The following is a 19,838-nucleotide window of genomic DNA, read 5'->3' as shown; positions in this document are numbered from 1 at the left end:
GGTGGGGGAGCCCCCCAGGGCGCTGGGCTTCCGGTTGCGGCTTTCCTCTGCGCCTCATTGTCCGCACTTTGGGGCGACGGTGTGTTCCCCCCCCCCAATCCATTCGCTTCTCCCCGGTTCACCACCCCCACGCCCCGGGGGCCGCGCCTCCTCCCCTCCCCTGAGCTCTCCCCGGCGCTTTAAATAATGATATTTGCATGCAGGGAGCGATTCATAAATATGTCAGGGCCGGTGAAATATAGGCAACATTTCAAACTTTCTATTTAAAAAACATGAATTATGGCCGCGGAAAATGTGTTCCCATTTAAAGGCGATACGAAGTATTTGGTGTCTCGTCCCCGGGCCCATCCATCACGCAGACAATAAAGAGAGTTTTTCGCCCTGACACCCGCGATTTATGGGCGCCCTTCTCTGCCCTCATCACTCACCCGCCGCGGCCGGCCGGGCGACAGGCCCCGCGGAGAGACCGGCGGCCCCCTCTCCCCCCGGACGCGCAGTTTGCGCCCTCGTCAGCCCCCCAAGACCACCGCTCCCCAGGGGAAACGCTGCTCTGGGAGGTCCACGGTGATGGTCTGGGCAGCCAAGTGGGCAGCCCAGTGGGAGACAGAACCACACTCATCCTCTCATCTCCGCGCAAGCCTATCTCAAGGCTGGGATGAGCAGGCAGACGAGCGGCCTTGCGGTCTGGCTCTGCGTCCGGGCCTCGCCCGCCAACCGCTGCAGCGCGCGGGGAAGTTTGCAGTGCAAGGCAGCAGGAGGTTATTTACGTGCGGTTTCGAGGTGAGGGGAAAGTGCCGGGCAGGGGACTCTCCAGGGGGGCTCATTCTGCCCGGGAGAAGTCGAGTTGGTCCCAAGCTTTCTTGAGCCCTGCTGGGCGGACGCTTGTGGACAAAGCTTTCTGCAACTTTTACAAAAGTCGCCTCCTCCCTGGTGCGATTACCATAAACGCATCCTGGGAGTCCGCGGCACGTTGGAAACTATATTTTTACGGGGCAGGGCCCAAGAAGCTGGCGAGAAATAAGGAAAGGGAGGCGCCTGCCTTCGCGTTTTACCGCGGACCAAGCTCGGCCACCAGGTACCCTCTTTGCCCACCTCCCCACTGTGCGCTCGGACACACCCCTAAAGCGCGCTGTCGTCTCAAAGCGACCGCCGAATCTCTGCTGCAAACTTGCTTTGAAGAAAGTTCGAGCTCCGTCTGCCGTGGAATTTGCTTTCAATTTTCGCCCAGGGCGGACTCGGCCCCGGCGGGTTTCCGAGGCACCGGCAGAGGGTGGGGGCTGAGGGGCACTGCAGATCGGGAGAGACTGCTAAGGCCGCGGACGCTGCTAGTCCAGCCTCCCTCAGAGGCCAGACCTGCAGCCTTCTGAGCTCGAGGAGCCACCTCGCGTCCTGCGCTGGGTGGATGGGGCGTCTCCACACCCGGGAGCCGGGAGCCGTTTCCCGCTGGATGCCTGAGAGCTGGATTTATTCTGATACAGGCAGCACACCCGCAGCCAGAGAAACTACGTCGATTCTAAAAATGACAAGGTTGAATTTATTAGATTAAGATTCATGTGTAAGTGCAGGGTGATGAAAATTATACAAACAGCTCCAAGTCCAGTGTGAACTGCAGGATCGCTTCCGGCTTCAAGGGCATGTAACATAACATCTGAATATTTAGATCTGTAGAGGGATATAAAAAAATAGTATTAAATTCTCGGTGTGTGCACATATAGTTAAGTTGGGAAAATTCTGGAGCAAGTGTCATTTTACAACCTCTGCTTGGGTGTAATCTGGGCTCGAGATAGCGCTTACTTCCAAATAACTACCCAGTGAATATATCCTACAGACAGAGCGAGTTCCGCATCGTCGAGGTGTGCCGCGGTATGTGTACCTCTTTAAATATCTGCGGCGTGGCAGAAGTGATATAAATACATTTAAGAAAAGCAGGCGCGCAGATAATTGAGCCACTGCACGGATTACAACAAGGAAATAAATATTACTACTAAGTTGGTTGTGGAAAGTGTAAGCAAATAGGGGGGCTTTCGGGAACGCGTGGAAGGGGCCACAGGTTCTGCAGCTACGGGCGCTCAGCAAGCTGAGGTGGGCAGTACTGGGATACCTGCTGCCTCGGACCTTGGGGCGACTACTGGGAGAGTCTCCGCCGGAACAGGCAACAATGCCGCACCTTAGGGGTTCTCCCAGATAACGCGTGAAGATTCCGAAGCGCTGAAGCCAGCACTCCAGGTACCAGGGCCTCAGGTCCTGCGGGGAGCCCCTCCCCCTCGGACACTTGAAGTACACCTTAATTCTGGGCTCGAGCAGTGCGCATTTAGGCCTATCGGTTTGGAGTAAAAGCGAACAGGGCGGGTCTCGCTTGGTTCCGAGGCACCTCAAAACTCGAAGTCACAGGCCAAACGGAAGAAGGCCACGATTTCACACCCGTGTGGAATCCAAGCCGCGCCCGGCCCTTGGAAGGCCAGCTGAGGCTACAGAAGCAGTTATCTGGGCGTGTTTAATTATGAAATGTTAGGCACCCCCTCACATACCCAGTACAGAGGCCCAGATGCCCCATAGGTCTCCCCCGCATATTTGCAAAGCCCAGGCAACGCCACCAGCTAGGTCAGAAACACTGCAGCTGTGGAATTCCAACACCAAATGCTAATTCCAGAATAGGGAGCCTGCGACCCTCCACCCATCTCACCACCTGGTCTTTTTTTTTTTTTTTTTCTCACCCCTCCAAATACACCCAACCCTTAAACAGGCACAGAACTTCTGACAATTCCTGCTTGAGGAGAAACTAGGACTTGGTCCTGAATTCCAGAGAATTGCACACACTCCTGAGGCAGCCCTGCCGCAGAGAAGTAACCCGGGCCCTGAGAATGCCCCGCTTCAGAGAGTGTGGTTGCGCTGAAGTGGTATATACCATATAGTGAGAGGAGGGAGAGAGAACAGGAAACATTCCCTGGCTAGTAGAAGAAGCATAAATGAAGAGGGGGGAAAGGAAGAAAAGGCTGAGAGCCAAGAAAGAGTCAAAAGAGGAAACAAAAACGACAAGGGGGTGGGGGAAGAATCAGAGGAGGTGAGCCGAGAAGAGCGCAGGCCTTGGTGAGGCCCAGGGACCAGGCCAGGCGCTGGCAACGGCAAACCTGGTACCTCCCCGGCCCCAGAGGAGGCTAGTGCCGCCGGGGACCGTCCCCCACCAGCCCAGCGAATCTCGGCTCGGCTCCCAGTCCGGACAGGCGGGCCTGGGTCCAGTGGCCTCCGTGCGCCCTTTCTCTCCCCACTCCCGGGGGACCACGAGGCGGGGCGGGACGGGGAACAGGGGGTGCCCCCAAGGGGCGCGCGCCAGTCCAGGACTGTTTGGACGCTCTGGGCCAGGCTTTCCAGCTCGCCGGGCCTGACCTGTCAGCCGGATTATCTTCGAGGGAGATTAATAGGGGAGGCGGGCTGCAATAATAATCGTTTTGTTTGATGTGACAACTCTGATAGGCGTTGATTTACTTACAAACTGATAGGCTTTTAATTGAGCGCCTCCGCCGAGCCCGAGATGAAAGGGAAGCGGCGGTGAAAGGCGGCCCGCCTGCCCTCCGGCCTCAATACTGATTAGCCATCTCGACAGTGAATAGTTCAAGGCATTTTCAAACTTTTTTCCTCAGCTCTCTCTCTTTCCTTCTCCTCCCACCCCCTCCTCAAATATCTGCCAAGCCCACTCCTTTTTTAGAGAAAACAAATCATTTCCATTGTGTGCAAATAAAATCCACAGGACATCCACGCCAATCGCCGCTGGGGGTTGGAGGCATTAGGCCAAGCGCGGAGTCATTAATAACCCCCCCCCAACCCCCACGGCCTCACGGCCTTCGGGGATTTGACCTCCCCTTCGAGGTGCGCAGGTTCGGATGCTGCAGCCTCCCGAAAACCCTGGGAGTGCAGACCCCCAGGCGCCCCCGTGCGCTCGGACCTTCGGAGTTCGATTTTTCGAAGAGCTAATGCGCGAAGACCAAGATCCGCGCGCGCGCGCGCTGCATCGCACAGGCCTGAGAGCATGTGCGACCACACCGTGGCCCGCCATTCCAAGGGACACAGGGGCCACTCTCTGGTTCCCCCAGCTGCCGGGGGTAAAAAGAAAGCTGCTGGAATTCCAGGAGAGGGAAAGGACAGAGTCTGGAGACGGCTGGCTGGAGGGCTGGGAGAGGGGGGAAGGGAGGGTCCCCCGCGGTCACCTCACCTCCATCTCTGAACGACGCCCCCAGCATCCTGTGTCCGGGCCTCGCCGGGAGGCTGCGGCGACGCGGGGCCCATGGCTGGGTTCGCGGGGCTGGGAGATCTACAGTTGATCTGGGCGACACTTCGACAACCACTAACCCAGTGACTCAGACACTAACAGAGCAGCAGGATACAGGCAGCCTCAAAGGGTCTGCTCTGCAGAGACAGAGCCGTCCGGCTGTCAGAAACCGGCACCTGGGACTCGCTCCCCAAAGGTTATTTCAGACAGCCTTCACAACTTCGCCACAGTCTCATGGCCTCACCTTCCTCCGCTGTCGCACCGGCAGACACTCCAAAGCCCCTTGAACGGAGGTGTGTTCTTACACCTAAACACACGCACACATACACCGACAAACTCTTCATATACACACCGCCTCACTCCCCGCTTCTCCAGATTATCTTTAGTCAAGTTACCATCTCATGAAGTTTACCAACCTAAAGAATCAAGGGATAAAATTAAAACGCGTAAGAAGAATGCCTACGAGAAATTCTAAAACTCACCCCTAGAAAGTTCTCGGTACCTGTGCGGAGTGGGAGACAGAGACAAAAATGAGGGAGGGAGGAATGGGGTGGTGAGAGTGGAGAACGCGAGCACCCCGAGGGCAGGTCCCAGACCCGACTTCGGCGCCGACGGGGCACCGGCTGGGCGAGCGAGGGTGGAAATCGGGTCTCAAGTCCCGGCCCCCGCCCCCCGCCCCCCAGCGCGGGTACAGACTGGCTCCCGGCTCCCCAGCGCTCCCAGCCCCACCATTTATCAAAAGGACTTGACAACAAAAGAAGAGCCGGGGCGGAAAAGGGGGGGAGGGGAGAGTCAAAGTCTTCCAAGTCCTTCCGAGGAAGGGGATGTACCCTCCTCTCGCCCCCTTCCAGTTTCTGCGAGTTTTTGGAGGTCACCCCACCCCCTCGAATTCGCTCCGGACGCTACCAAAGCCCTGACAACTCACACAGCGGCACAGGCATTCACACACACTTCTGCACTCAGATCCAGGTACACGGAGGCACGCGGAGCGCCTCCCCTCTGCCTTCCCAACGGCCCGAGTGACGGTGCAAATCGAGGGGAACGCGGCGGTCCCGCTCCGCTTCCCTGGGAGAGCCGGTTGTTTCCACAGGCAGCCGCCCCCACCCCCCCAACACACACACCACCCGCCCCCTCTTTCTTGCTTCTTCCCTCCGCTCTCCCCGAGCTGGTCAGTCCTGGCTCGGCGTTTCAATCAATTCGAGCGAGCAGCCCGGAGCAACCCTGGCTACCAAGACCGCGGGGATTGCAGGGGGTGAGGGAGGGCTGGAGTGGGGACCTGAGTGAGCCTGGAACGTATCTACCCCGAACACACACGTCAGGCCTCTTCTTCGCAGCCTCTCAGCCCTAGCCACGACGGGGGACGGGTGTCAAAGAACTGAGGCGGGGGTACCCCACCACTGACCTCCAGAACCCAAGGCTACGTTGGTAATGTGGCTCTTAGAAAGAAGCCTCCGAGTTTGGAGTCAGGGCACTAGGGAGAGGGGAGAGGGGGCCAGCTGGCACTGACGGCTGCACTCTGCGAGCCCCGAAGGGACTACCATAGCTTGGCGGGGGCGGAGGGGGGGTAAAAATCTCCCGTGTTGGACGTCGCCACCGCCTGTCTCGGGTACCGAGAGCGCTCGGAACTGCGCGCGGCCCCAAAGGAACGGGATCCCCAGAGGTGGAAGGGTGTTCTCTCTCTCTCTCCAATACCTAGAGGAGCGAGGCGCACACCCCAGGCCAGTGCACCCTTCTCAGCGCTCTGGGCGCACCTGCGCACTTTACTCTCACTATTCATTTTCCTGACACTGAGCGCCTCTTTCTCCTCTTTCATTCTTTTTCTTAGAGCCCCCGCCTCTCATCCCGGGAGGCTGCTCCTCTTTCCCCCTCCTTCAGTTCCCCCTCAGTCTCTTCCTTCCTCTGCGTCTCTCTCTCCCTCTCCCTTTTTCCCTTCAAGTCGCACCCGCCTTGTAATCAGCAACAAAAGCTGACATAAATCACCGGCGGATTGACAAGAGCTGACAAATAACTGATTGATTGCGGTCGGGGAACATTGACAATTGATGGAGGGGTGGAGATGCCCAGAGAACTCGGGAGGGGGGACGCTGGTAGGAGAAGAGAGGGTGGCAGGGGAGAGTAAGAATTGGGGGGGGGGGCAGAGTGTGAAACAGAGGAAACATGTGACCCCCCTCCTGCCCCAATCTGCGCATCTCCGGGCGTCACGTGGCCGGGAAGGGCGGGGAACCTAGCAGAGAGCCGAGACGTGCCTCCACCGCCTCCGCTGCCCACCTAGCTTCTGGTTTCTCCGCCGCCGAATCCCGGGAAATCAAAGCGGGCGGGCGGACTTCCTCCAACACTCGCTCCCCACCTTTCCTTACCCAGGCGGCTGCACCGCAGATTTCAATTACTGAGGCGGGGGAGAGAATACTTGGGGGTGCGGACCTCCTTTGCGGCCCTGGAGTTGACAGTCCGGCTGTAGTCCAGACTCCTGCTAGTGCTCCTTCTGAACACCCTCAAACTGTTCCTTGCAAGCAACCTCCTGCAAAAGAAGGTTTCAGTTTATTCTCCAGCTGGGCAAAAGGAAGGACGACGAGGAAGAAAAGAGAGGGAGGCGGCAGATAGCAAACGTAGAATAAATGTCCAGCTCGTCCTCCGAGCGAAATCAAGGGAGGGGACAAGCTGGGGGAGCGGCGAAGACGGAGCTGCCCATTAAAACCAGCGCTGAGAGTCCTGGCGGCGGCGGCGGCGCGGGACGCGTCACATCCCCTTGACCCTCCAATCACCTCGGGCTCCCATTTGATTGGAAGGCGGCAAAGGCTTTAATCTCCCCCTCGGTGCAGCTGCTTTTGAAGTGAGTTTCCTCGCCAGAGCCCCGGCTGGACAGGCAGAGGCTCACATCGCGGAGAGCAGCGCCAGCGCCGGGCCGCGAGTGCGCAGCGCAGGGGCACAGCCCGAGGCCGACACAGCTAGCCACCCGGCACTCCCGCAGTCGGGCCGGCTCCTCCCGCTCGGCCACGGCTCCGCAGCGGGCCACCCAGGATTATTCGCTTGTGGCTCCAGGCGCCAAGAAGGCGCGCTGGGCGCCGGTGACCGCCGCGCCAGCTCCACCTCCTCCTGCTGCTCCTGCTCCCCGGGCGAGAGCGCAGCCCGGAGCCCGCCCCGCGCCTCCTGGAGCCCTCCCCCCGCTGCTCCCATGCGCGCGGGTGGGTCATGAGCACAGCGCCCTCGCTTTCTGCCTTAAGAAGCAGTAAGCACAGCGGCGGCGGCGGCGGCGGCAGTGCGGACCCTGCCTGGACCAGCGCGCTCTCTGGAAATAGCTCCGGCCCCGGCCCAGGCTCGTCCCCGGCCGGCAGCACCAAGCCTTTTGTGCACGCCGTGCCCCCCTCTGACCCTCTCCGCCAGGCTAACCGCCTGCCCATCAAGGTGCTGAAGATGCTGACGGCACGGACTGGCCACATTTTGCACCCTGAGTACCTGCAGCCCCTGCCTTCCACTCCCGTCAGCCCCATAGAGGTAAGGACCCTATCCCCGGATCGCGCTGGGACCACCACCTTGGCTGCCCTCCACGGAATTTCTTTCTCTTGGGATCTGCAGGGGGTGAAGGTGGGGGGGGGCGGTTCGGGGTGATTCAGCTCCGGGATGAGGGGAGAGGATCGTGCTCCCGCGCCTTAAACTAGGGCGGAAAGAAGGGAGGAGGTAGAATGGGGTGTGAATGCTAGGAGCCAAGGTAATCAAAACTTGTCTCTCCCCTTGGTGTTAAAGCCCCTACCTCGACCCAGGGCCCCTCACTCTCAGGCCAGAAGACAGACGGGAGTCCAAAATACGGTTCCAAAGTCCCGGTCCTCTGGTTCCCCAGAAGCTGGTATTTGTACACAGCCTCTAAGGCGCCAACGACCCGAGCCCTTACTCTGAAGTATTAGGGATGGGGGGTGGGGAGTACAGTTCTGGGTCAAAGAGTCAGAAACCAAAACATTTTTCGAGTTTGTTTTTTTTAAATCCAGTTATCGCTTAGAGAGGACGGGAAAGATCCTGGTGGCGGGGCTGGGGGTGGGGTGGGGAGTGTCGTGGCCTTTCTCAAGAAAGAGAATGTGTGTGTAGAAGGGGTATCGCCTAGATTTGCGCCTTGGGGCTGGAAGGATCTTTACGGGTCGTGGCGGAGGTGCTCTCGGAACCTAGAAGGCAGGATTCTAAAGGGTTTCCCCTTCTTTCTTTGTGCCCCCCCCCCCTCCCCACGTCTGACCCTGCAGCTCGATGCCAAGAAGAGCCCGCTGGCGCTGTTGGCCCAAACATGCTCACAGATCGGGAAGCCCGACCCCTCGCCCTCCTCCAAACTCTCCTCAGTCGCCTCCAACGGGGGCGGCACGGGCGGTGCCGGCGGCGGCGCCGGGGGCGACAAGGACGCCAAGTCGGGCCCCCTCAAGCTGAGCGACATCGGCGTGGAAGACAAGTCGAGTTTCAAGCCGTACTCCAAACCCGGCTCGGATAAGAAAGAGCCGGGAGGCGGCGGTGGCGGCGGAGGAGGGGGCGGCGGGGGCGGCGGCGGGGGGGTTTCGGCGGAGAAGTCCGGATTCCGGGTACCGAGCGCCACCTGCCAGCCATTCACGCCCAGGACAGGCAGCCCAAGCTCCAGCGCCTCGGCCTGCTCGCCAGGAGGCATGCTGCCTTCGGCCGGGGGCGGCCCGGACGGCAAGGACGACAAGAAGGACCCCGAGGCGGGCGGCGGCGGTGGCGGCAGCAAGGGCTCCGGGGGCGCCTCGGCTGAAGGGGGACCCACGGGGCTGGCGCACGGCCGGATTAGCTGTGGCGGCGGGATCAATGTGGACGTGAACCAACACCCAGATGGGGGCCCCGGGGGCAAGGCTCTAGGCTCGGACTGCGGCGGCTCATCGGGCTCCGGCTCTGGCTCCGGCCCCAGCGCGCCCACCTCCTCCTCGGTGTTGGGCTCTGGGCTGGTGGCGCCCGTGTCGCCCTACAAGCCGGGCCAGACAGTGTTCCCTCTGCCTCCCGCGGGCATGACCTACCCAGGGAGCCTGGCTGGGGCCTACGCCGGCTACCCGCCCCAGTTCCTGCCACACGGCGTGGCGCTCGACCCCACCAAGCCGGGCAGCCTAGTGGGGGCTCAGCTGGCGGCGGCCGCGGCGGGCTCTCTGGGCTGCAGCAAGCCCGCGGGCTCGAGCCCCTTGGCCGGAGCGTCACCGCCGTCCGTGATGACAGCCAGCTTGTGCCGGGACCCCTACTGCCTCAGCTACCACTGTGCCAGTCACCTGGCTGGGGCGGCGGCAGCCAGCGCGTCGTGCGCTCACGACCCAGCCGCGGCGGCCGCGGCCCTCAAGTCCGGATACCCGCTGGTGTACCCCACGCACCCGCTGCACGGCGTGCACTCCTCGCTCACCGCGGCCGCGGCCGCCGGCGCCACACCGCCGTCTTTGGCCGGCCACCCCCTCTACCCCTACGGCTTCATGCTCCCTAACGACCCGCTCCCGCACATCTGCAACTGGGTGTCGGCCAACGGGCCTTGCGACAAGCGCTTCGCCACGTCTGAAGAGCTGCTGAGCCACTTGCGGACCCACACGGCCTTCCCCGGGACAGACAAACTGCTGTCGGGCTACCCCAGCTCCTCGTCTCTGGCCAGCGCCGCCGCGGCCGCCATGGCCTGCCACATGCACATCCCCACGTCGGGCGCTCCGGGCAGCCCCGGGACGCTGGCGCTGCGCAGCCCCCACCACGCGCTGGGACTCAGCAGCCGCTACCACCCCTACTCCAAGAGCCCGCTCCCCACGCCGGGTGCGCCCGTGCCCGTGCCCGCCGCCACCGGACCGTACTATTCCCCCTATGCCCTCTACGGACAGAGACTGACCACGGCCTCGGCGCTGGGGTACCAGTGAGGGCGGCCTCCAGGGCTATCGAGGGAAAGAAAAGAACTGGGGGGTGAGGAGGGGCCGAGGGAGGGGCGGGAACAGGACCGAGGCGACTGTCACCCGCGCGTGGGGATGACCCGGGCCAGGAAAGGAAAAAATATATATATACTGTATCTATCTACTCGAAACAGCGACCGAGACCCGGTGGGAAAGTCCCCTTTCCCCCACCTCTCATCTCCCTACCCAAACTTTATAAAAGTTGGAAAAAAAATATCATTTGACTTTTTATAGAAAAAGAAGGAAAAAATAATTGAGAAAGTGTTCATCTGAGGACTGCATCGGTGGACACTGGTATTTATTTATGTTAGCTCCAAGCGGACCCGTGGTTCAAAAGTGCATTACTTAGTTTGAGCTCTGTAGGTAAAAAGGAAGAAGGGGGAAAAATTAAAACTTGAGGGTTAAAAATGTGGAAAACAAACCCTCCCATCCCTTGTAGATTATAAATAAATACAAAACCGCCACAGAACTAGAGGTCTTCTCTTTAATGTTACTTTAAAATTGCTATGATTGTATTGTACGTTCTTATTTAATGTCTGATTGAAACACAAATTTACATGCATGTTTGTTACAAAAATGAAAAAAAAAGAAAACAAGTCACAATTTGTCAGCTCTGATTTCAAATTGCAATTATTTTTAAGGTGTATACCATCAAAAGAGAATGGGTATTTTTTTGTATGTATTCTGGAAGAAAACAAAAAAAAAAAAAAGGAAAAACAATTCTATTCCAAAACCTCATTTGCCTTATTTTGTTCTTTAAAAGGAACACTTAACTATTTTTAATTTTTAAGTCCACCCGCTGAAAAGGGGACAAGGTTTACGTCATGTACTAAAATAATAGACAATGTATCGCTTTAAAGATTAAAATTCCGTATATTTGATGTATTAAAAGGTTTTACTACTTCTTCTTATCTTTTTTTTTTTTTTTTTGGTTAAAGAAGAGCATGGCAATTTCGGCCACAGTGGGTTCCCTGGGCTTCACGGCTATTCCTTCTTCCCAGGACCGTGGTCGAAATTCCGATTGTTTTGTTGTGATCTTCAGGAAGAGGCAAAGGCTTCAGAAGGGCTGGCCTTGGAGGAAATATTTTTAAACGGGATTTCACAATTTGGAAAGATAGTGTTCTTAGCTATCGCTCATTTCGTTTTTTTCTCCCAGTAGCTGGTTTGTTAAAAGTGAAAGGGGAAAGGGGGGATTTAAAAAAATTTCCCTCTTAAGATTTTGAGGAGTTTGGGTTTCGTTTTGTGCAGAGAGCGGCGCAGGTCCGGACTCGCCCGCCCAGCTTCGGCCCGGGGGAGGTGCCGCTGCCCGCAGTTCCTCTCTGCTTTCCTACCATCATCGGTTACGGGCGGGCAGCCGGGATCGACTGGCGGTCGGAGGGTGCTTGGGAACCTGTTTCCTAGGCCTGGGGAGGAGAGCGCGCTGGAGCCCTCTTGTCCTTCCGAGGAAAATGAGTTCGCTTTCCTTTTCTTCATCTGGCTGCCGAGGGCTAGAGGCGGCCACCAGCCGACCCCTCCAGCCAACCCTCTCCCCCCAGGGTTCCTTCCTCTCTCCCGAGTCGGGACCCGCGTCAGGCCGGCGCCGAAGCTGCTTTTCCGAATCCCGATTTCTCTGCAGTCTACTCTCTATCCCAGTCTGCGCCGCAGGAGAAAGCGCCGGGGCCCGGGACCCGGAAGCCCCTTCCAGTTCGACCCCGCAAGGGTCCTGGCGCCCATTGTCAGCCTCGCTGGGGCGACCTGGTGGACGCGGAGCGCAGTTCTGGGTCGCGAGCTCCGCTCGGCAAAGTCGCGGCGTGACCCTCCGTCCCGGAGCGATTCCCGCAGCGCGCACCGCTACCTTCTCCCCAGCTTGCGCGGCGGGACTGAGCTGCCTGAAGAGCCCCTGGAACCAGGCAGAGAAGAGGTCTAATCTTCGTGTGTGTGTGTGTGTGTGTGCGCGCGCGCGTCTGTATGTTTTGGGGCGGGGTGGGAGTGGGGGGGCCCAAGGCCCAGCCCCCATCCCGACCGCGATCACACACTCACACCCCAGACCCGGGCGCGAGTCCTGCTCTCTGGTTGTTGGGGCGCTCTCCCCGGCGGGTCCGTGGGAGTTTGGTCCAGAGCGCACCTTTTCTGGGATCCTGGGACCTCGGAGTCGCGGCGCTGAGCGCGGACCCCGAACTCTCCTCTCCCCAGGGTCAGGCCGTTCTGGGTTCTCCGAGCCACCGGCCTCCCTCGGCGTCAGGCTCCCCCTGCTGCCTCGGGAAGCTCACCGCCGCTCAAAGGCCGCCTTCGGCCTCGGGCCTCGGTCAGTCAACTGCACGGCCCCCGCCGCCATTTGTTCGGGGGTTGGTGACTCAGATTTTTCCACCCTCCTCCCAGCATCAGTCTCACGCCTGCAGGGCCTTTTCCCGGGTTGCACGCAAAGCGGGCCCGGCGACCTCCGGGACGCCTCTCAGGCCTCCGCCTGGAGAAGACTTCATAGAGGAAGACTCGGGCTCCGTACCGCCTACCCGGAGGGGGCAGCCTCCAGCGCCTCCGAGCCGCCTGCCCGCCTCGCGCCCGGGACGCTGCAGCCCAGCTCCCACTCTGATCCGGCTAAGAGAAGCTGGGCTGGGCCTGGCTGGGCCCGGCTTATCGAGAACCCCGGCCGATGGGGTTGCTTGTCATCTCCAGGCTCTCGGACACACACACACACACACTCAGGATAGAAGGACCTTCGAGGAGGTGGTGCGGCCCGAGTCCCGGGGACTCAAGTGCCCACGCTTGCGACGTGAAAGCTAGGCCCTTGTTCACCCCTCACCAGCACCAGCCCCAAGCCCCTGGTCATTCCGACCCACACGCTTCGCCTTCCTTGGCCTCGCATCTTCCGACAGGGACACCACGCCTCGCCAACAGGGACCCACTTGGGCGGGAAGGGCCTAGAAATTCCCCCCAGCCCTGGAATTTCAGGCCTGGGACCGTCAGGGAGACAAACTAGGCCCTCTCGTGCCTTTACGCCCTCTCTTGGTATTTTAGTATAGTAACAAAAATCAAACCCAAAACGCCTTAAAATTTTAATGAGACCTCCTTCCCGGAGAAGTTACTCAGAGGCAGCAAAATTCTGGAGCTAGGGCCGAGGATCGGGGATGGTCCCCCGACGTGTGCGACGGAGCTGTCACCCCAGGCCCGGGGTTGGTAAGGAGAGGGTGCCGGTATGTGCTGCAAGTCCAGTCCAGGCGCGACCCCCTCGGGAAAAAGACGCCCCATCCTAACTGCGGGCCCCTGGCTCTCTCCGCCTGTCTGCGGAACTGCGGCAGGATGCCCCGCGCGCCCGGCGGCTACCGCCAAAGCCAGAGCGGAGCGCAGTGTGTCCGCCAGGCGGCGCTGCGGAGCCCGGCGGAGCGGGCGGGAGACCCGGAACCCTGGCCAGCGCGCGGGACGCAGGCTGGGTGGTCAGACAGAGACCCCGCGCCTCCACGTTAGCACGGTTTTCTGAGCGGTGTCCGGTAGCTCTCTCCTGGTAGTTCCTCGCTCCTCTCCGGCTCCGAACCACGTCCTCTGCGGTTCTCCACCTGCTCTAGCTTCTGCTGTTGTGTTCCTCGTGCTCTTTCTCTACCCCAGAGGAGTTGGCCCAGGTGTCCAGGGCCCCTCTGCAAGCCGGGGAGCGCCCACCACCATCATCAAGGCTCTGACAGGTCACTTTGTCATAGTGAAGTGAATCTCACCCATTCATGCATCCATTCACTTCCATTCTCTGATTATTTCCTATGACCTAACCCCTCGCCGAGAAGGCAATGGCACCCCATTCCAGTACTCTTGCCTGGAAAATCCCTTGGATGGAGGAGCCTGGTAGGCTGCGGTCCATGGGGTCGCTAAGAGTCGGACACGACTGAACAACTTCACTTTCACTTTTTACTTTCATGCATTGGAGAAGGAAATGGCAACCCACTCCAGTATTCTTGCCTGGAGAATCCCAGGGAAGGGGGAGCCTGGTGGGCTGCCGTCTATGGGGTCGCACAGAGTCGGACACGACTGAAGTGACTTAGCAGCAGCAGCAGCAACCCCTCGCCAAGGGCTTCCCATCTCTATTCATTCCTGACACAGATGGAGAAACTAAGGCTAAATCCTGGAAGCCAAGGGCAAGACCAGCAGAGAAAGCCCAAGCCTTTCTCTCCATTCAACCCCTCCACCCATCTGTACCTCTGGCAGTGACATTGAGTGACCCTGATGTCTTTGTGCTGGGTGGTCTTTAAGCAGTGAGGAAAAGCAGATTAAAAAAAAAAAAAAGCCATTGTGCTTTGGAAAAGGTATAAAAATTGCCCAGAAGACAAGGCCTGTCCCTGTGAGGCTACCTGATGGCCAGCCTCTTCTGCCGTATTGGCTTAAGGCTCCTCACCTCCCATGCCTAGAGGCCTGGTGATGCTCAGAGTGACTGTAAAATGCAGACTGACCTGCTCATGCTTATGTCCAGCCATACTATCCTGTATTATCGCATTTAAACTTCACAGCAATTCCATGAGGTTGATAGAAGCTTTACCCCCATTTTACAGATGAGGAAACTGAGGCTCAGCAGGGAAAGGATACTAGCTAGTGAATGATGGAGTCAAGGCAGAGGTTCTCACCTTGGCTGCTGTCACCTGAGATGATTTTAAAGTATAACAATGCCTGGAAGGCAGAGACTCTGATTCACCTGGGAGAGAGTGTGGTAGACAGAATTGTTTTATTTTTCTTTTTAAGTTCTTAGCATCTTGTTGTTGTTATGTTACTTTTTTTCCCCTGAACTTTTTGGCCACCCGGCATGTGGGATCTTAGTTTCCTGACCAGGATTCAAACCTGTGCTCCCTGCAGTGGAAGCGTGGAGTCTTAACTGCTGGACTGCCAGGGCAGTCCCTTATTTTACTTTTTATTATGGAGGTTTTGGAACATCCACGAAAGTAGAAGGAATGGTATACTAGAGCCCCACAAACCCATCACCCAGGCTCAACAGGTATCAGTTTATGACCAATCTTGTTTCTTCTCTACTTCTCCTATTTGCTTCTCCCACACCATTAATTGGAAGTGAATACAGACATCCTGTCATTTCACATCCTTAGATGTTTGTCACTTCCTGCCAGGCTCCCAAGCTAGGGCTCATCCCCCCTCTCAGCTGAGGCTTCAATTCAGTGAGTGCACAGCAAAGCTGGGGTTCAAACCCATTTCTATCAGACCCAGAGCCCAAGCACTTCACCAACCCTGTGCTGGGGAATCCCCCAAAGTCCTGGGGCTACTGATCTCTCTCTCCCCAGTGTGAACCCAGGGCTTACCCAGGGGTTGTCTGGGCTGTAGAAAGACTCTTGAGTCTTGAGTCCCTGGTGAAGCAGCAGGACTATGGGATACTCACAGCGCAAAGGGCATCCTGAGAGTGAGAACAGCTTAAAGCCACATGGTACAGTGTGAAGAGCACACATTTGGGGTCAGACTGGTCTAAAATTGAACTTTTAGCTACACCCACCCCTGGTTCAAACTCTATGACTCAATTTATTTGAGCCTCAGTTGTCTCCTCTGTAAAGTGGGGATGAAACCCATGGCATTGCAGAGTCAGACATGACGGAGCAACTAACACTTTCATCCCCAGGCTTGTCTCTGTTCATGGAATTTTCCAGGCAAGAATACTGGAGTGGTTTGTCATTTCCTTCTCCAGGGTATCTTCCCAACCCAGGGATCGAATCTGGGTTTCCTGCATTACAGGCAGATTCTTTACCGTCTGAGCTACCAACTGATGCCAACTTTATAGGGTTGTTGTGAGGCTTCAGTGAAATAATTAACGTGAAAATCCCCAATCTTCTGTCTGGCCCATACTGGCTTTTAGTGAAGACAGATTTCTTTCCTTCTTCTCTTTCCAAAGTATAGTTTCATTATGATCAGCCCCATTGCTCAAGAACTAACTGTGGCTCCTTGTGGTTCACTGGGTCAAATTCTCACTCTACTATCTGGCCATCTGGCCATGGTTCATCTTCTGACCTGGCCTCTCTTTGCCTGTTCTACCTTGTGTCTCACCAGTCTTCACAGTCCAGACCCTCTGCCAGCCAGCTAGCCCCCCAGCCCCTTTGATGATGGTGCTCATCATACACTACTTCCCTGGAATGCCTTCCTCCTTCCCCACCCTTCCAAACTTTCTCAAGACCCATCTCTTCCAGGAAGCCCTCCAGGTTTCCCCCTGACCACACACTGATCTTTCACTCAGCACTTAATGCAATGACAAAAGGTGGATGAATAAAGGCCACCAGACTAGGGATGAGGACCCTTGGGTTTGACTGGTGCCTCTTCATGGTTATTGACCATGGACAAATCACTTATGGCCTCTGTGAAACTAGTCTCCCAAACTGATATTTGTCTACGCACATTTACCAACAGCAATATTTTAATAAGCAGCATGCATTGCATGTTTACTTCCAGGCACTCATCTAGCCCTATTACTACCTCTGTCCTTTTACAGGTGAGGAAACTGAGCATTAGAGAGAAGTCACATGTCTGCTCCAGCAATGGGGTCCTTAACCACTGTGCTGCACTGTGCTAGTTCCTGGGCCTGGAATCTTGGTCCTTGGCCTTCTTTTCCTAATTGCCAGTAACTCAAAACTCCTATTTCAAACCTCAGGCAGTGTCACCGCCTCTGGGAAGTCCCCCAGGTCCTTCCACTGGATTCAGTGCCCTTCTCTTTGCTCCTGTGGCACCTGTCCATCCCATCATACTCTCTTTACATTTTGCTCCCAGCCTGAACTCTGAGGCACTGGAGAGGAGGGACTGTCTCCTCTTCCCGTTTCTAGTAGCGCCAGCTGGCTTGGTTCCTGGAACCTAGTAGATGTTCAGTAAATGTTAGAGGGAAGGAAGGAAAGGGAGGTAAAAAAGAGAGAGAGGGAGAGGAAGACAGAGGAAAACAAAAAGACAGAATGGAGGAACGATGCAAGAGAACTGGGCTGGCTTGGGCAGGATGACCCTTCCGAAGAGAGGAGGAGCAGCAGCAGTGGACTTTGATGTCTTTGCCCACGGCACAAAATGAGGCCTGGGAAGTTTCCACACATCAGTTAGAAACTGCATTTGCTGACAATAATGAAGACCCTGAAAGAGTGGCTTGAAGTAGATAAATATTCTCTTCTCTCAGTCTGGAGGTGGACGGTCCAAGCTAAAAATGGCCCTCAGTCATGAAGGACCCAGGGTCCTCTGCCTTCCTCAATACCAGCTCAGTCAGGAAGACTTGATCCTCATGTGGTCTCTGAGTTCAGGATGCCTGCTGGGGCTCAGCCATTATCACCTCATTACAGTCAGCCGGAAGGAGGAGGGAGAAGAGGTAAAAAGGGTCCACTCCTTTTTAATGGGTCTTTCTGGAATCCACAGACAACTCCTCAGCTTACACCCCATTAGGAAGAATCTAGTCATGTGGCCAAGATTTCCTTAGCTGCAAAGGAAGCTGGGGAACATAATGTTAGCTGGGTGCACTGCTGCCGCAAGTAAAGTCAGGGTTCTGATACTCAAGGGAGCAAAAAGGGTGGGAACTGGGACAGGACATTAGCAGACTCCCCTGCAATCCACAGATAGGTGAACCTAGAACTGGAATCCAGAGAGAGCTTTCTTGGTGGTGGCCTTCCAGGGGGTCACTATTTGATGACTTGCTTCTTTAAACCACAGATCCTTATTGATAAAGTGGGCAGGGGTCGTACTTATAAGCCCTCAGAAGTTGTAATTCTTGTTCCCTCTAGGTGTTTGGAGTTGTATACTGCAGTGATTTAGAGTGGGATTTATCAAAAAGTAATTTTTATTCCTATAAAGATCTTCAGTTAGAGACCTGTTCATTTTGGTCCTGCACCCCACACAAAATACTAAGCTAAGAAGAAGGGATCATATTTGTTTAAAAAAAAAAAAAAACAGCAACAACAACAAGGAAAACAAAAATCTCAAAGGGTGAAAGGGAGTAGCATTGTAAACTTACCCCCCACCTCCTTCCACGTTATTTGCAAAAATATAGTCTCCAACTCAAAGCAGAGACAGCCCAGTGCTCATGTAACTTTGCACTGACTTTACCTTAAATAATTATAGTGTAACTACAGAAATGTAAAAGAAACAAGACACAACCAACCAAACATTATTGCTGAATCATAGTGACACCCGAGTGGGTTCTAATCATGCCTCCATACACCCAGACAGCAGTGGTCCTTGGAACAGGGCCCTGGGGAGTGAGGAGAGGTGGCGGAGTAGGGAAGGCAAGAGGAGACTCCTAGGGCTGGAAAGGGTAAGGACAAAGCGGGCACAGAGATCTGTGCACGTGAGCAGATTGGCTGCCCTGTTGCTGGAAGCCTCCTCAGCCTTAGGTCTCAAAAAGGGAAACATTTCAGGGTTCTGGGCTGACTTTGCACGTCTCTCTATTTCTCTGCCATTTTTCTTTCACATGCTTCGTAAACATCTCTCCCTAACATTCTACAGGGGCGATTCCTGTGGTATGGGAATTCTATACCCTCCACATCACTAGTTCTTAAGCCCTTTGTGGGTTGAGGGAAGGACGCAGAAACCACAACCTTTTTTGAAAATTCGATAAAAGCAATGGCCCCTCTTTATAGAAATAAATACACATACTCAACATTGGAAAAATAATTTCAGGGGGCTCATGGACCTGCAGATTTTCAATCCTTGATCTTAAAGGAAATCCAAGCTTTAAAAAAAAAAAATGCCCTTGGGAAACACCCTGAGGGACTCTGGGCTTTCCTTTCTAAATTTTTCTCACCAAGGCTACATTCCAACTACTCTGTAGCAATTAACTCTAACAACTTATGTCAACCTACCACAGGCCAGTGTTAACCTTTGCAACCCTCACAATAATTCTATGAAGTGGGCACTATCATTGGCCCCACTTTATGGTGAGGAAACTGAGGCACAGAGAGGTTAAAATGACTTGCCCAAGATCACACAGCCAGGAAGTGGCAGAGCTGAGATCGTGTTATAGGCTGTTAAGAGTCCAGGGCCATTCGTTGCACACTGTTCCCCACTGTGGGGTGGCCCTTACTTCTCTGTACACTGAAGCCCCATAAACTTGCCTAACCCTAATGCAGGTATCAGGCCCACCCAGCAGCATGCCGGAACTGGCTCATACTGGCTCACAAGAGCCAGCTGTGCACCTCTCTTCCCAACTCCTCATTCTGTGGTATTATGTTGATAGCTTGAAATTTGCCATGGTGGGAATATTTACACCATAGCAATTTGCAAACACTGTAAGTGAAGGCTTTTTTTCCCCAAGAGAGCTGATTATTAAGCATTTATTAGCACACCACTGGACACACATACTCTAGTCCCACTGCAACCTGCACATCCAACCACTCAGACCCCGAGTCCGTGGGAAGCGAGGATCTTCCTTCCAGTCAGTGAGGAGGATTTGGATGGGGTCTGCTTCCCCCAGGCTTAGTGCAGGGGGTAATTAGGGAGAATGCAGCCTCCTCTCTGACCCCAGAGTAGGTAGTCTATCTTCCAGTTGCCCTTACCTGTCCTAGAACCTGGAACTGGTCACCTGGAATCCAGATCCTTTACAGCACCTGGCAGCCCACCTGATATGGCAGGTGGGGGGTGGTGCTTGGCTGCCCAGAAGCTTCAGTGGCCTTCCCAGCTCAGTACCCCTGCCACTGGACCCTTAGCAACTAACACCAGCCAGCTCTAGTTTAACCCTTTCCCTTTGGGGTGAGCCACAGGCAGCTGGACCCTTC

The 19,838-nt window shown here is 56.1% G+C and overlaps 2 protein-coding genes across 2 annotated transcripts; one reads left to right on the top strand and one right to left on the bottom strand.

The window, feature by feature from the left end:
• Nucleotides 1–110: 110 nt before the first annotated feature.
• On the bottom strand, nucleotides 111–6,041 carry LOC122708512. Its single transcript, XM_043924749.1, has 4 exons — nucleotides 5,803–6,041; nucleotides 5,494–5,608; nucleotides 4,747–5,166; nucleotides 111–1,513 (listed from the first exon to the last, which is right to left on the bottom strand). Exons 1-4 carry the CDS (start codon nucleotides 6,039–6,041, stop codon nucleotides 1,214–1,216), a joined length of 1,074 nt encoding a protein of 357 aa, XP_043780684.1. The 3' UTR covers nucleotides 111–1,213.
• Nucleotides 6,042–6,677: 636 nt separating this feature from the next.
• Nucleotides 6,678–11,049, top strand: ZNF503 (zinc finger protein 503). Its single transcript, XM_043924849.1, has 2 exons — nucleotides 6,678–7,756; nucleotides 8,491–11,049. The coding sequence occupies exons 1-2, from the start codon at nucleotides 7,454–7,456 to the stop codon at nucleotides 10,126–10,128; spliced, it is 1,941 nt and encodes a 646-aa protein (XP_043780784.1). The 5' UTR covers nucleotides 6,678–7,453; the 3' UTR covers nucleotides 10,129–11,049.
• Nucleotides 11,050–19,838: the final 8,789 nt, after the last annotated feature.

This window comes from Cervus elaphus, chromosome 15, assembly GCF_910594005.1.
Source record: "Cervus elaphus chromosome 15, mCerEla1.1, whole genome shotgun sequence".
NCBI classification, from domain to species: Eukaryota; Metazoa; Chordata; class Mammalia; order Artiodactyla; family Cervidae; genus Cervus; species Cervus elaphus.
The sequence above is the reverse complement of the archived record's forward strand: the minus strand, read 5'-3'. Positions and strand labels throughout refer to the sequence as shown.